General features: G+C 28.6%; 3 protein-coding genes across 3 annotated transcripts; 1 reads left to right on the forward strand and 2 right to left on the reverse strand.

Annotated features, from left to right (window-relative positions):
• Nucleotides 1-918: 918 nt before the first annotated feature.
• Nucleotides 919-12,660, reverse strand: LOC145759417 (ATP-dependent DNA helicase Q4-like). The gene is made up of 26 exons (XM_082573248.1): nt 12,515-12,660; nt 11,627-12,435; nt 11,286-11,339; nt 10,972-11,099; nt 10,623-10,788; nt 10,453-10,497; nt 10,157-10,381; nt 9,697-9,833; nt 9,409-9,507; nt 9,028-9,198; nt 8,852-8,942; nt 8,681-8,772; nt 8,465-8,608; nt 8,304-8,379; nt 8,174-8,221; nt 7,865-8,003; nt 7,585-7,669; nt 7,241-7,347; nt 7,051-7,130; nt 3,190-3,348; nt 3,010-3,056; nt 2,757-2,838; nt 2,486-2,672; nt 1,963-2,092; nt 1,527-1,587; nt 919-1,221 (listed from the first exon to the last, which is right to left on the reverse strand). Exons 1-26 carry the CDS (start codon nt 12,658-12,660, stop codon nt 1,040-1,042), a joined length of 3,690 nt encoding a protein of 1,229 aa, XP_082429374.1. The 3' UTR covers nt 919-1,039.
• LOC145759419 (dynein light chain Tctex-type protein 2B-like) lies at nt 5,292-6,721 on the forward strand. The gene is made up of 7 exons (XM_082573251.1): nt 5,292-5,376; nt 5,533-5,600; nt 5,703-5,822; nt 5,883-6,008; nt 6,071-6,125; nt 6,188-6,293; nt 6,448-6,721. The coding sequence occupies exons 1-7, from the start codon at nt 5,316-5,318 to the stop codon at nt 6,611-6,613; spliced, it is 702 nt and encodes a 233-aa protein (XP_082429377.1). The 5' UTR covers nt 5,292-5,315; the 3' UTR covers nt 6,614-6,721.
• Nucleotides 12,661-12,803: 143 nt separating the features above from the next.
• On the reverse strand, nt 12,804-15,003 carry LOC145759408 (protein O-linked-mannose beta-1,2-N-acetylglucosaminyltransferase 1-like). Its single transcript, XM_082573232.1, has one exon. It carries the CDS (start codon nt 14,891-14,893, stop codon nt 13,001-13,003), a length of 1,893 nt encoding a protein of 630 aa, XP_082429358.1. The 5' UTR covers nt 14,894-15,003; the 3' UTR covers nt 12,804-13,000.
• Nucleotides 15,004-15,964: the final 961 nt, after the last annotated feature.

The following is a 15,964-nucleotide window of genomic DNA, read 5'->3' on the forward strand; positions in this document are numbered from 1 at the left end:
ATTTAATTACTAGAATATATTGAAAGGTAAGTTAATGATTTAACAGTGTCACAATGTAACAGCAGGAGTAAATTTTAGGCAAAATTAAATGTTCAAAAACAATAAATTTAAAGATTAATTTTCTAAGGTTAACATCATTTGATTATTTTGAAAATACATTTATAGTCATTGAATGGCAGTGATTTTAAAATGACAATAAAACAAAAATGAAGTTGAAATTTTTATTTAATAATAAATTCATGATAAGACAAAATGCAATTAAAATGTAACAAAAAAACTAAAATATTAAACATAAATCGGGTATTTTGATTTATTTTTTCTTCTTGACAGTGGATCTGAACTCGGGGCTTGAATGGGTCGTTGTTTAACTAATATTTTAGGCTGTTGTGCCACGACCAGATTACCAGGAGTTGGTAAGGCCTTTACTTGACCCTTGGATTTTTCATATAGCCTAATTAAAAATACTTTAAAAGTAACAACTGTCTTATATAATATGGGTAAGTTTTTTTTTTTAATCTAAGTTTGTTTTCTGCAAAAAAGATTAAAAAAAATGTTCAACAAACGGCTCAGAAAGGGCAAAATAAAAATATTTCCCTATGTCTGCCAGCGTATGAACTTACAACGATGACGTCGGCGTCACGTGACTCGCGAGCGATGGGACTATCCCTATTTATAATATTTTAACTGCAAGTCCCGATATCTCAAAAACTACCCGACCAATTTTTAAAACTGGTATCCTCGTGCAAGTTTTGGAGAAATTCCAACATAATTAAAAAAGAAACTCTGCGACCGAACCATCTCTTTACGTAGGCAATTGACTTTGAGGTAGGCACTTAACTTTGGGTAAGCAATTAACCTTCGGGTAGGCACTTAAATCCAGGTAACCCCTTAACTTTAAGGTGCTTAACTTTAAGAAAAAAACTTAAATTTGGGTAGGCATTTTATATTAAATCGGCGTTGATCAGAAAATTGGTCATTTAGAGGTGTAAAGAGAATTAATGAATAAAAAAGAAAAATAAAGAAAGTTCATGAAAAAGATTTATCGAAATTTGACCACTTCTTCTGTTGCAATTTTCACAATTGAGTTAAAATCAATGTGAATTTTTGACCTCCAAAACCGACGAGCAGGACCCCAGGACCTGGCAGGATAGCGTGGGCTGTCGATTCCATGAAAAATTCTTGCAATTGCTCGTCCTGTTACTTTTGGACCCAAATCGCTACCTTAAAAATAAGATTGCAAGTAGTAAGAAAGTTGTGGTGCCAAACGAGTCATAAACTAATAAGCAGCAAGTAAAAACAATGTAACATTCCTAGCTGTTAAAGTCAACTTAAAACTGGTTTAAGTAAGAAAATTTACTCTATGGCCTTCTCACATAGAAAATAAGTAAATACAAAAATAAAAAATCATACTATAACGAAATATTTTTAGAAATTAGGATTGTTTTTTATATTGAATATTTATGTAAAAAAAACAAACTATAAATTTTGTTGTAAAGTTCATATGACCAGTATAATAATAGACTTACCATGTACAAATAAAAACTGGCGAACACTGGATCTGATGTCGTTGGCTGTCGGTTCATCCAACTACAAATACATGTTAAAAATTGTTATAATAATGAAAATATAAATAATTCAAAATCCTATCCATCTCCAGTAAGTCACAAATTAAATTTGCAGTGTAGCGGTTTAACCCCTAAGCTTTTAATATGGATATGTCCTTAAGTAAGTATTCACTATACCAATTGGCAAGGTATTAATCAAATAATAAACAAGGCATCAATATTTCACACAGTAGAAGGTAACTTGAAGCTGAGTCCGATTACTAAAGGTTAACCTATTTCCAGGCTGCAAAGCCAGCTTTTCCATATCGAAGATAAATAAATAAAAGAACTAGTGAGGTTAAATGATACATGTTTGTAAAAAATAATTTATCGTCAAATTTCACAACAGAAATCTCACCACAACTGAGTCATCTTGTGTTGGGATAATTTCTTCTTCTTGGAAATATTTGTCAATGACAGATTTTAGTTCATCGCTGCGTTGATTATCAGCATCGTCCATACAACAACCTACATTTGGATACGTAAACCTGCAACAAAAATATTTTTATGAACTTTTTGCAATATAATTACCAGCAGCATGGTGTAGTGGTTAAGAACACTTGCTACACCACATGAGGTTGTGGGTTCACTCCCCACTGCCCTTATGCTGTAGCGTCCTTGAGTAAGGCACTATAAACGGTATGAACTCCTGATGAGCCAGCACTAAATCAGCAGCATAATTATTGGGCAATTATAAACTGTATAATATCTCAAACTGCCAAAAGAAACTCGAGACTAGGACGGAGTAACTAACTCTATGTTTAGGTCGCGTATTCGACCTTCCCATATTGAGGATAAAGATATATACAAAAAAAATGAATATATATAAAAAAAATCAACTTTCATTATCAAAACATTTATTTATATCATGACTTGCTAACCTTTTCATTGCATTAAAACAGGATTTCAACTGCATTATTTCCTTCCTTTCTTGGTTTACAATTCTTGAGTGCAAGGAATTAGTTACTTCGTCCAGAAATTCATTGGATGCAGAGTGTTTGGTTTTTACCATGAAGGACTTTTCACGAAATTCAACCGTTACACCACTCTTACCACTTCCACGACCATCTGAAAATTTATTTTAAAATTTAATTTTACTTTAAAAAAATTAATAGAAATATTCATAAATGTCTATTAAGTTAAAATCTTAACCTGAGCTAAGTGTAGTGTCCCACACTAAGTTTTTTAAATTCTTTTTTAGTTCTCCCATTGACATTCCTATTTTATTAGCAACCTGAATAAAATAAAATCTTTTTAAGAAAATATTATAAGAATACAAAAAAAAAAGTTTGCTCGACCAATTTTTAGGTAACTTTAAGCATATAATATTAACAACAAATAATATTTTTACAAACTTTTTTTAATTATAAATTTAACTTAGATAGATAGGTACAATGTAAGTTACCTTTATAAGTGAAAATTCAAACTCATGACACTGGGTTTCAATTTGATCTGTAAAATAAAAACAAAATTATTAAAAAATTTAAAAAACAATTTATAAAAAATGCATAATATTAAATAAAATATAATAATAAAGTTATTCTTTACAAAATAAAATTTAAAAATATTTGTAAACTTTTTTAACCTTTGTCTTTCAGTGCAACAGCAACTGCCGGACATTTTTTGATAACTTTAATAAGTTGAGAGCGGCCAGCGTAACAATGAATAAAACACTTTGATTCGGTCGGCAGAAAAACGTTAATTAAGCCCTCCAACTCCATATAACATAACATTGTTTCTATACCTTATAAAACAACAAAAAATAATGAAAAAACTGAAAATTTTCGTATTTTAAATTTGTATAAAATCTGTAAATTGGTGTTGTGAGTCATCTATATTAACTTTTTCAGCTGTTTAAATAGAAAAGATGCCATACAATTTTTACGATTATTTTTCTTTGTTATCTCCCTACTTGACTGAATTACGGCCAATTTCAAGTTTTTATTTATTTTTTTACATCTTTATAGTTTTTGTTTTTTATAGCTTACCAATAAACTTTATAAATCAGTACTAACAAAATTTTATTAAAAATGTGTTGTTATGATTACTTTAAAATTTTTAAACTAAATTCTATTTAAATTAAAATTAAAAAAAATAAAACAAATATAAATTTTTCAAGGACCAATTTTTAAGAAAAGGACAAACAAATTATAATAAGTAGTTCCTAATAGGTTTACAGTTAAGGTTATGTTGTTAAACATCCATAGGTGGTCATTAGTTAAGTTTAAAACATGAAAGGACAAATTAACCAGTTGAATAAATCTGAACATAGGAACAGACTTGTGGGTTTATTTTTAAAATGTTGTGATAGAAAAGTGGTTAAAACAGGTAAACACAAAAGAATTATTTCTAATTTGGGCATTAAGAATTCTGAAGTGGAATAACACCATCTACTATAAAGATGTTGTTTTAAACAAAATTTTAAAACTTGTGTTTTTTTTTATTCCAAACATTTTTAGAAAGCACTAATTTATTTAAATTAAATTTCATTGGGATGACAGTTTGATAAATCAGCATGTTATTAAATAAAATTGTTTTTGATGCGCTTATTTTTACACTAAGGTGTTAAAAAACAGATTAAAATAAAAGTTAAAATGCCCAAGGGAGATTTAATATTAATTAGTGCCCAAAATTTAGTTACTAAGTTCAAGTATATACAAGGTTAGATAGGTTTATATTGATCTTACAAAGACTTTGCAAAAACAGAATTCAGCTACAAGAAAAATAAAATTTCTTTTATATCAATGTCAGATCAAAATTAACTTTAATAACAGGATAACATAGAATTAATGACATGTTATTATTTGAGTGATTGGGTAATCAAGGAGCAACTTAAATTGGACGGTTTATTTAAAAACTTAAGTACACACTTGCCAATATGTACATAATAACTTAAAAGTTAAATCTAAGTAAACATAAGTAATCTAATTAATCAATAGATGACAATATCAAGACAGGGACATAACAACAAACATGTGTTTGCTGAAAAATGAGAAAGTTATAAAAAAAATTGTGGTCTCATAAAAATGTCAAAATTGGGTAGTTAATTTGAGATTTATAAGTTTTACGGTTTGTTTGTGTAGGTAGAATATATTTTTAAATCAGCTAACTTTAGGCTCATTCAGAATAGCAGTTAGTGAATAGAATATATATATATATTATAATATATCATTGATGTGCTCTATGTATTAACAAAAATAATATGTATAGATTGTATATTAATTATTTAAGCTAAGCATTTAAAATATAAAAAATTAGAGTTTATAAAATATTAATCTAATTCATTAGCAAGTTGGTTTTAAATATATATGAAGTTAAAAAAAATGACAAAGTTTCATGTTATTCAATCAGTTGTAAATTTATCAACATAAATTAATGTTCTGTTTACAATTTCCTGTTGTTATTTTTGCATTTGCAGTTAAAAAAAACTTTGAGTTGATGTTTTGTTATGAGGTTTGTTAGTGGTTTGGTTTCATTTCAAACTATATTGATAAAGTTTTAAAAAGTTTTTTAATTATAAAAAGGATTAAAAAAATCAATAAATATAAAAGGAGTTTGAAAATATTCAAAGAAATCTATATTAGTTTCCAACGTTACAATAAAATAATGTAGTATAGTTCTGTGATGTATTAAATAATTAAACAGATGTAAATATTTAAATAAATGTTATTTCTGTTAGGTGTAGTATTTGTAAGTGCACCTAATTTCAAAATGGACGGTTTTAAACCTTTTTCAGGAAGAAGACATAGTGTTGATGCAGTTGCATTGGCAAGTAAGTAAATTTGTACATTAAAAATGAAACAACATTTGTAATTAATTTTGAATTTGTGTTTTAACTTCTGTATAAGAATAAAATAAATGTGCATATGTAAATTGCCAAAATGTTTTAAAGTATAGATAATTTAAAACATCATTTGTTTTGTATAAGATATGGCTAAGTCACCAAGAAGCAAACTTCCAAGCGAACAACTACCCAACAAATTATTCCCAAACAAGGTATATTCACAACCAACTTAAACCGACACATCTAATAAACTTATCAAACCAACAAGAAACGAACTGACCAATAAACTAATATATTGTTATGCATTTTAACAGCCTTCACAGAGCAGAAGACATTCAATGATGTTAAGTGAGCCCTCCACCACAAGAAGAGCTTCCTTAAACCCATTTGCATCACGAAGAACGAGCAGAAATTTCTCCATGTTTTCGTTCCAGGTAAGAAATTGTAAGTTGTCTTCAAGAAATAATCACAAAATATTAAAATTGCTATCTTAGCCTCCAACTACTTTTACTGGTCTACCACGGACTCAACCCAAGATTGAAATGGAAAACACTTACCAGTTAGAACCCGATAAGAACTCAAGATACATAGAACATATTATAAGAAATGCAGCACAAGAGGTTGGTCTTTTTAGGTGATTTAAAGATTTCAATATATTAATAGTGAAAACCTTTGCTTGCAGGTTTTAGATAAAGTTTTAGAAGAGACTGGTCATATGGACAAAGACACAGATTCCAGTAAGATATAAACATTTTTTAATTTTCTAAAATTTTAAAATCTAATAACCTGATTTTTTTAGAGAGGACATCATGGAGCAAACCAGCTGAGTCATCAGAGGGAGGACGACTTGCAAAAAACCTCGTCACAGAAGTTAAAGAAAAACTGAAGACTTTAGAAATGAAAAGGTAAATTAGACATTTTTTAACAAAAAAATATTTATAGCTAAATGAAAATTAATCAAACCATTAAAAAAAACAAACAAACTTCGCAATAAAATATTAATAATTTTTATATAAATAACCCAAAAAAAATTTATTTTAAAAACAACATTTTTCACAGATATAAATTTGTGGTAACCTCGTATGTGGGTGAAAATAAAGGTCAAGGTTTAATGATAGCAAGTAGAAGTTTATGGAATACAGAAACAGACGGGCATGTGACCGTGCAACGTAAAACTTCAACTCAATTTGCGGTTGTTGTAGTCCATGCTGTTTATTTTCCATAATAATGTGTTTGTTTATTGTGATTATGGTACAGAAAAGGTTTATGTGAAAATTTTGTTTTTTTTGATCAATTTAATTTTTGTCATTTTTTTATTTATTTCATTTTTGTAAAGGGGGGTTTTTAAAATAATGTACCATTTTTTTTATATTCCTTATTTACTGAAATTAAAATTTACTTTTAACGTTAAATAACTGTGGCATAAAATTTTTAACCTTAACACAGTTTGCTATTCTATTTTATTAAAAGTTGTAAATTTATTTTATTAATAAGTGTATTTATTCGCAAGCCATTTTTTTATAACTTTATTAGAGATTCTATTTTAATACTACTTGTTTTATGTATCTGTGTATTATGTAACTTTTAAATAAATACATATTTTATTATACAATTATAAAGTTTTAATAAAATCAAAAAGCACAACAGCTTAAACTAACTCACCTTCTTTAGTAACATCCAAGTCTTCAATATATTCCTCTATACACACAGCTGAATAATGTCCGTGGCATTCCCTATTCTCACTAAAAATAAAAACATCAAATTATATTTAGCTAAGATTAGGTTAATATAATTTATTGCCTTTAGGGTAAAAAATAGTTTGAAAGAATTTAAATAAAATTATTTTTTTTACCTTTTACATTTGCATGGTTTAAATATATTTTTCACTAGATGTTTAACAGTATATCTGTCGACTGTTTTTCCATAAGAATGTCTGCTTAACTCTGATAAATCTTCACCCTGTATTAAAATTTAAAATATCAAATAAAAGTTATATGCAAACATAAATCACACAACCACATCAATATTTAATAGAGCTGAGTGGACAATATATATGTAGGTATGTTAAACATTTATGCCAACAAAATAAAAAAAAACTATCATTTGTGGTGTGTCGGTAATATATCGCAGACAAATATTAGTTAAAAGTAGGAAAGCGTATCGGCTAGTATTTATAAATGAAAGTTGAAAACTTACATCTGCACTTAAGAAGAGATGACATTGAGCAGGAAGACGATCCCTTCCAGCTCTCCCAACCTCCTGGACATACCTCTCAAATGATCTATAACAAAATAAAAAAAATAAAAAAAAAAACTATAAAAAAACAACAACAACAAAAAAAATTATAAAAAAAGTTTTTATAAAATTGTAAGGAAATTTTAACACACACATTTGCTAAAAATTCATTGCCTGAAATTTAATTTACATCATTTATCTTGTAAAAAAATTTCCTGTCATATAATACTAGTAACTTTACCGAGGCATGTTATAATGGACAACTGCTCTGACATCATGTTTATCGATCCCCATTCCAAAAGCAACAGTTGCAACCACAATTCTTAGTTTTCCACTCATAAATTTATTCTGAACAGCTCTACGTTGAGCTGCAGACATCCCTAAAATATCAAATAACTGCAATTTAAAAACAATATGCATTTTATCATCTTGGTTTGGCAAATATAAACCTAACCAAAATCTATAGTTAGCCATTGCTCAAAAAATAATAACATTATATTGAAACAAAATTAAGATAAATGCAATTTCTTAAACAATCTATTATAAAAACCTGCATGATAACAATCTGCCTCAATTGTAACCGCTCTTCGCTTGTTACCTATAATAAATTTATATTTATATGATTTTATATTTATAGAGTTGTTTTATAATTAAAATATTTTATGAATAATTTGTTATACTTTTTGCTTTGGTTTTTCGTTTTCTCTTTTTCGATGTTTCATCTGCAAATTCTTCCACAGGTTCTGGCACTGGGTCCTTTAGAAATAGAAAAATTATAATTTTTTCACAAAATAACAAAAAAAATCTTTGATAAATTATAACAAACAAAAAAATGTTTCACCTCTTCAGGCTGGTTATTTTTTTCCACTTGCATCCTTGTCCTTAGATAAGATGACACTCTTGTTACCTCATCTCTTCTTGTGCAATAAATTATTACAGAATCCAGGTTCCTAAATCTATCTCCTTTTAACATTTGCTCTAAAGCCTAAAAATTTCAAAATAAAATTTTAAATTTACTTGATTTAAATAATATTAGTTTTAATTTTGTATATTGTACCTCATCTTTATATCGATCCTTTGATACAGTTAAACACAGATTGGGAGGTAGTTTCATATTCATAATCAATCCATCTTTTATATCTTTTATTCCTAAACAACAAGAAAAATATGACCAAACAATTTTTTAATGAAAAAAATTTCAGAGTTTAACTTAAAATAAATCTCTTACCGAGTTGTTTGGCAACAGACATACAAGTAGTTATAGTTGATGTAGCGGTAAGACCAACCATGCATTTGATCCCTAACTGCTCAATTAAAACCTAAACACATATATAACCCATTAGTTAAAATCACAACTTATAAAATTTTATCAAAATTATTCTCACATAAAAAGTGTTACTATACCTGACAGACTCTGAGATAAGATGGCCTGAAACTGTGGGACCATTCAGATAAGCAATGGCATTCGTCAACACAAACAAATGAGATGGGAGGTAGTTTGGAAAGAGGGCTGGTGTAAGGAGACATACCTGCCCATGCTGTTAAGGCTTCAGGTGAAAGAAGTAAAATGTCAACCTGTTAATTGTAAAATATAAATTACTTGAGTTTTTTGGTCACAAAAATATGACATTACAGCTTCATTATTAACATTTACAAAATGACTTTTAATCATTTTAAAGGCTAAAAATAATAGAAAATAAATGATCAATTTCTAGATTATATTAAAAAAAAAGACATTTAGTGAATGTCCAGTCAGCAAAGCTGGTCCAATTTTGCAAATTTTACCTTTCCTGCTTGAATTTCACTCATAACTTTTTCTCTTTGCTCCTTAGCCATTCCAGAGTGTAAACGGGAAGCTCTAAGAAATTTTGGAAGACCTCTCACCTAAAAAAATTACAAATTTATATACTAATAACAACTTTACCCAACTTATATGTCAGAAATAAATAAAGAAGATTATACCAAACAAAAAAAGTTAAAATCAAATAAAGAATAAAAACACCTTAAATAATATACCCTTTGTATATTTTTTATTGAAATATATTTTTCTATTAATTTTTTTTAATTTTATACCTGATCATCCATAAGAGATACCAATGGTGATACAACAAGAGTTAAACTACTTCTCTTCATAGCATACATGTAAGCTGGTAGCTGGTAACATAAACTCTTACCTGACCCAGTTGATAAAACTAACAGAGTAGGTTTACCTAAAATTAACAGGAATTTAACAATGTAAGAGCAACATTGAGAAGCTATTAAGTAGTTGTCTTTAAAATCTTGTATTTTTTGTATTTATTCATCCTTAATATAGAAAGAACTTAATATAATGATCTTGAACATAGGGTAACATTTGTTAATTTAAATAAATCTTGAGTTGACTTTAGCAGTCTATGATTTTATTGATTATTACAGCCTGACAATTAGTCTACCGATTGGTTTTTATCTTAGCAAGTTTCATACTGTTTAAAAAACCTTACTTAGAAAAGATCCAACCCCTTTTTATATTTAGTAACTAGTAGAAACAACTCACCTAGTAGAATTCTCTTTATCGCATTTTCCTGGCCCGATCGAAAATCCGAAAAACCGAATTGCTTCAAGACTTTTAAAACCTCATCTTTATTATATGCTTCGTCATCACAAAAAATCGGCTCAGCATGACTAATTACTATTTGCGAAGTCATATGTTCGACAGGGCGTGATGAGTCGCCTTCCGTAAAATCAAGATGATATTTGTCCAGCACATCGCCAAAATTTTCTAAAATAAATTAACTTTGAATATTTCTAATAAAAGAACAAAAACATTAATCAATTTAAATTTAATTTTACCTGTGCTAGTGCTTTCGTTAGAAGCAGTTTTAAGTTGCCTTCTTCCTAAAATATAATTAGTTTAAGTCTGGTGTTAAAAAGTAGTTCAACAAAAATCACTATTAAAAATTTTCTGTTAACTAATATATAGCCTACATTAAACATTAAAAAAAAAAAGTTGTTATATATACCTGTACATTTGCTTGCCCAATGTCCAGACTCCCCGCACTTAAAACATTTATCTTCTTTTTTATCCCTGAATCCTCCTCCCCCACCTCCATAGGATGCTCCTCCACTTCTTCCTTTCCATCCACTCTTCCCTGAGAATCCCTTTTTCGCCATCTTCTCTCGAAAAACCTGAGACAAAAAAAGTTGAGCTAAGAAAATGATAAATTAATATTAAATTTAAAAAAAATTTAAACAGATGGTGAACTAGCACACAATTACAAAAATAATAAATAATTATTTTAAATTGCCTTCCCAAAAATAATGCAATTAACATAAAAAATATATGGTTAATGAATTAGGTTAAATACAAACTTGTTTTCTTAGAAATCTTCCCCTTCCCCCTTTCCTACAGAATGTCTTCTGCTTCATGTTTAATCGAAGGAAGTTGACATTCATCCCTGGTCTTCCACCTCCTGATCCCCCTCCACCACTTGCTCCAACTGAAAGTTAGATACACATAGTTAATAATCATAACCTAAAAATGTATAGTATGTATAGCCTTCGCAAAAAGTCAAATTGCTAAATAAAGCAATGTAATTAACTAAGTATTAATTGTCTAATTAAACTTATTGTCACGATCTTCTTATCAAAATAATGCAATATATATGACATTATATATTTCTGACCTGATCTTGAAGTATTAGTAGTTGGTTTACTATTAATTTCTTGTTCATTACCACCTGAAAAAAGTTTTAAAAAACGTTTGTGATAAAACTAAACTAGATTTATTCGATGTTTTTTCAATATTTTTTATAGATAAATTAAGTAATGAATAAACATTAATTAATTAAGAATATTACATAAATTAAAAATTAGTATTATTGATATATGTTTGACTAAATTATTAGTGATATATGTTTGACTAAATTCTTGCTTTATATAAATCTTATTTTTTTAAAACAAACTAGCATTTATACAAACAAATAATAATAACAAAATTTAACCCCTAATAAGAATCAGTATTTACTTTTATTTTCTTCATTTTTCATTTCCACATCCAAAATTTTATCATCAGTTTTCGATAAAAACGTATCATTTTGTTTTGAAATATTGTCCTCAGCATTATTACAAGTTAACGGCTTTTGCGTAGAGTCTACAATCTTGGAGCTATCTTCACAAGAAGTTGTTAGATTTTGTTCATTTTTATTTATCTCTGTATTTTCTGAGATAAAAGGATCAAAGGTTGGTTGTTTTGATTCTTGTTTTTGTTCAGATGTTACTTGTTTTTCAAGATTTAAAAGATCGGATAAATCCTCTGTTCTTTCATTTAACCAACTCATATCAACCTGTCGACTTGCCAAGTTTCGCATTTTAGAAAATGACTTAAGTCCTGGTTTATTACCAACAGGTGGTTTATATTGTTGAACATTAATCTTTGGAACGGGCATTATATTAAAATCGAAATTATTATTCAAGACTTGATCTTCAGATTTAGATGGATCAGTTATATTGTTTATATTATCATTTAATTCATTTAAAGGTTTTTCTTTTTGGGGAAATTGTGGTTTAGATCTTTTTAAACTTGTAGGGGTTGATTTTATAACAGATGTTCCAATGTTTTTGCGAATTTTATCCCGATAAGAAACCTCAGGTGTTTCAGGTTCTTTAGTTATAGGTTTTTTAGCTTCTTCATTTAAATGATCATCAATGTCATGTTGTGTTGCATTTGCTTTGAGTAAATTAGTGCCCCAAACTGTAGATTTTTGTGGGTTAGGTTTTTGATTTTCGTCCACTTGTTTTGTAGGTGTAGAAATACTAGTATGCTGCTTCTTTACACTAATGATTAAAAATATATATATTTAAATACATATATTTAACTTAAAATAATATATAATATTTTTAATGGTATACTTACCTTGCATATTTGATGTACATTGCCTTAGCTTCTTGGTCAGCAGCAATATCATGTTTTGACGGTTTCTTTCCATGCTTTTTGGTGAAATCTATTTCCCATTTTTTCACTTTTAGTTTTAACTCCATAAGTTGCAGTTGGGCCTCCATTACAAAATAAAATTTTTAAACTTTATATATAAATAAAATGTTCTGTAATGGCAAGAATAAAGAAATGTAAAAGCTTGCTAGTAAAAAAAAGGACAAAAGATAATAGCATACTACTTTGCTATTTTATACAACTTAGATAAATTAAGCACATCATTTCTATCACCATTTTACTCTACATAATAAAAATTCAGTAGTACCACATTCATTGCACATAAAAATACAACAAAAAAAGTGCAAAATAACATAATTACAGACTTAGACCTTAAAAATATATGAATTAAACCAATCATTACAAATAAACACTTACAGAAATTTAAAAACAAAATCGATAAAAACAAAACTATAACTCACTGTCATGACTACTTTCATTTAACAAACTCACAGGTTTTATTAAAACAGGTTTATAAATACTATATGCTGAAGCAGGATACCCAATAAAAATCACATGCCTATTTTTAACAAAAGTTCTAAACATTGATTTATGTAAACCTCTTGCATCTAAATCCCATATTTTTAAACACTTGCAAAGTTGGACAAATTGTTTTAAGTCTTTGTAGTTCTCCATTTGAAAATAAACAACATACGTTAAATTTAAAGGTTCATTGTCTGTGAAAATATCTTGATCACATGGAGAAGTTCTAACATCAATAACTTTTGATTTTCTTATTAGCTGATGGATGTAATTCTCATAATTATCTTTCAGTAAAGTGTCAACATCCTTAAATACCACATCAGGTATTTTATTTATTTTATGTCGACTGAAATACATTTGAAAAAAATAAGTATTCATGTTAACCCCACTTGTTCCAAAGTGGAAGGTCCTCGGCACATCGGGGATGATGCATTCTCTTCCTTTTCTAATCTCAGGATGTCGCATCCACATATCCCAATCCCAGTTTTTATCTGGAGAAGGCCAGTTTGGTTCGAGCTCATCCTTGAAGAGAGATCGCTTTAACATCCAACCTAATCCTGGCATAGTCTCAACTCTGTACAGAAGACTTGGGTCTTGACATGAGTGTTCGTACCCATGATCATTCCAAGCTGAAATACAATACAAAGAAGAGTCTGCAAGTAAATGCATGGTTTGACTGAAGTATCTAAAAAAATCTGGAGACACATCCAGATCTTCCTCGAGAAGAATCGCATATTCTGCATCTGGATATAGATTAAATGTCAAGGACAAACTGAAAAGATAATGTTGAGATATTCTTCCGTTTTTGGTGCCCACAGGATCATGAAAAATTCCCTTAATTCCAAATAACTCAGCTATTGCTTTAGTCTCTTCATAATGGCCATCAATAAATACTGTAACTACTTTAGGATTTACACCTTGAGCTAACATTAATGTTTGTAACATTCTATACAGATAATGTGGTCTATTACTTGCAATGATAGACACTGGTATATTTTCAACAAAGTTCGGAGAAAAATTATTCTGTTCAAATTTTAAAATGTTTAACTCTTTACAATTGCAAAGATCACCGTAGCCATCAAACCTAGAGCAAAAATTTGCACGTTTTTGGTTCTCTATTGTCTTTGGCCAATTGCAATGATCAATATCAGGCAAATTGTTTATGGGTATTTTTATGTTTAGTAAAACAGGTTCAGCCCATGATGATGAGTTTAAATTTTTCTGCAAATTTTCTGAAAGTAATTTCCCAGATTTGGTTGTCACCATCGCCCACATGCATCTCCAATTTAATTCAAAAATCAAATTGCTTCCCAATTCTTTAAGTTTTTGTCGTGTTTTTGTGTCTAGATTAAATGAGGCCTCATCTTTAACTGCAAAAACTAGCAAGCGGTTTAAGTCCGATATCATGTCAATAAAATTTTGCAGATTCTCACCCTGACCTTCTGCAAATGTGTCAAATATTTCATGTCCCATTAAATCACCAGTTTTTTGGTTAAGGACAAAAATATAAATTCCACGATTATCAATATCAGAACTTTTAAAAAGCAGTTTGTCGTTGACCGAAAGTTTTATTAAATCTTTACTGGATAATATATCAACTTCAATAAATTTTAAATCTTGTGGTTTTTCGTGATTTTGGTTAGCAGAAATTGGTTTAAACAAAAATTCTTGGCTGTCTTGGGTTTCGAATACCAACATTTTTTTAGTTGTGTCATGTTTTTCTTTTGATGTTTTCCACAATTTAAAATTGTACAAACATATAAACAAAATAATAAGCAAAACAGTAAGTTTTAAAAATCGATTTAAGCATTTTCCCCTCATTTTAGGCAAGAAATTTTTTCGAAAAAAATTACGCAGAAATCGTCATTTTCAATTTTGAAAGTTTCAATAAAAATATTAAAAAACAACAATCAAAAATCTTAGCCCGTACGTAGAAGTATGTATATAACTTAAAACAACGGAAAAATAAATAATCTAAGACATTTTTAACTAAAAAATAAACAAATTACCAGACCTTTAAAAATTTTAAACTTTTCGCAAAAAAAAAATTTCGCGGAAAAACGGAATAACCATTGTTTTACATAGAAATATTATAAAAACAAATTATAGTTATCCTCAAAATATAAATTTTCAGAACGTTGGTTTGAATAAATTCTCTTTGTTTTTATAACTATTTTAAGTAAAATCTTAAATTAAATATTAAAATATACTGTTTTTTAAAAAATATGTTGTTATTTTACTGAAAAATATTCACATATACATTAGGTAAAATGATTTTAAGGACCATATTTGATTCAAATTTAGTCTTCCACAAACGCGCTACAAATAATTACTGAAAGTTAAAGCTGTAAAAGAACTTATAAGGGTCAGGAAGGTATAATGCGCGGTTACAAGGCCAAAATTTCTACCCTGTGTATGTATTTAAAAATTTAATAAATCCACTTAATGCCAGCGTTTATGAATGATTAATAAGATTTAAAAGAGCGATGAAATAATAAACAAGCACCTGATTAAACCAATCCCAATTTGTTTAAATAAATGGCCCACGCCAGCAATGTAGCTCATCAAAAATTCTTTGCGATTTGCTTTAAGTATAAAAAGAGCAATTAAATATTAAACTAGAGAGACAGTTCCCTTAGACGGACTCGAAGTGTCAATAAACAAGTCAGGTTTTATTTTACGTAGCCTGTCACTCCGACACGAACCTAATGTTTCGTTGCTTATTGAATTAGCTGTCGTTTGAAATGATGGATTGACCGGGCTTTGTTATGCACAAAATAATTGGAGTCGTGTATTTTTGTCGATTTTTTACTGTAAGACTCTCGGCGTTTGGGTAATGAGGTAAACAGTACAACGTTTCGGGATTGCAACCGAGCTCGTGACGTGTCAAAT

The sequence above is a fragment of the Corella eumyota genome, chromosome 7, assembly GCF_963082875.1.
Source record: "Corella eumyota chromosome 7, kaCorEumy4.1, whole genome shotgun sequence".
Taxonomy (NCBI): domain Eukaryota; kingdom Metazoa; phylum Chordata; class Ascidiacea; order Phlebobranchia; family Corellidae; genus Corella; species Corella eumyota.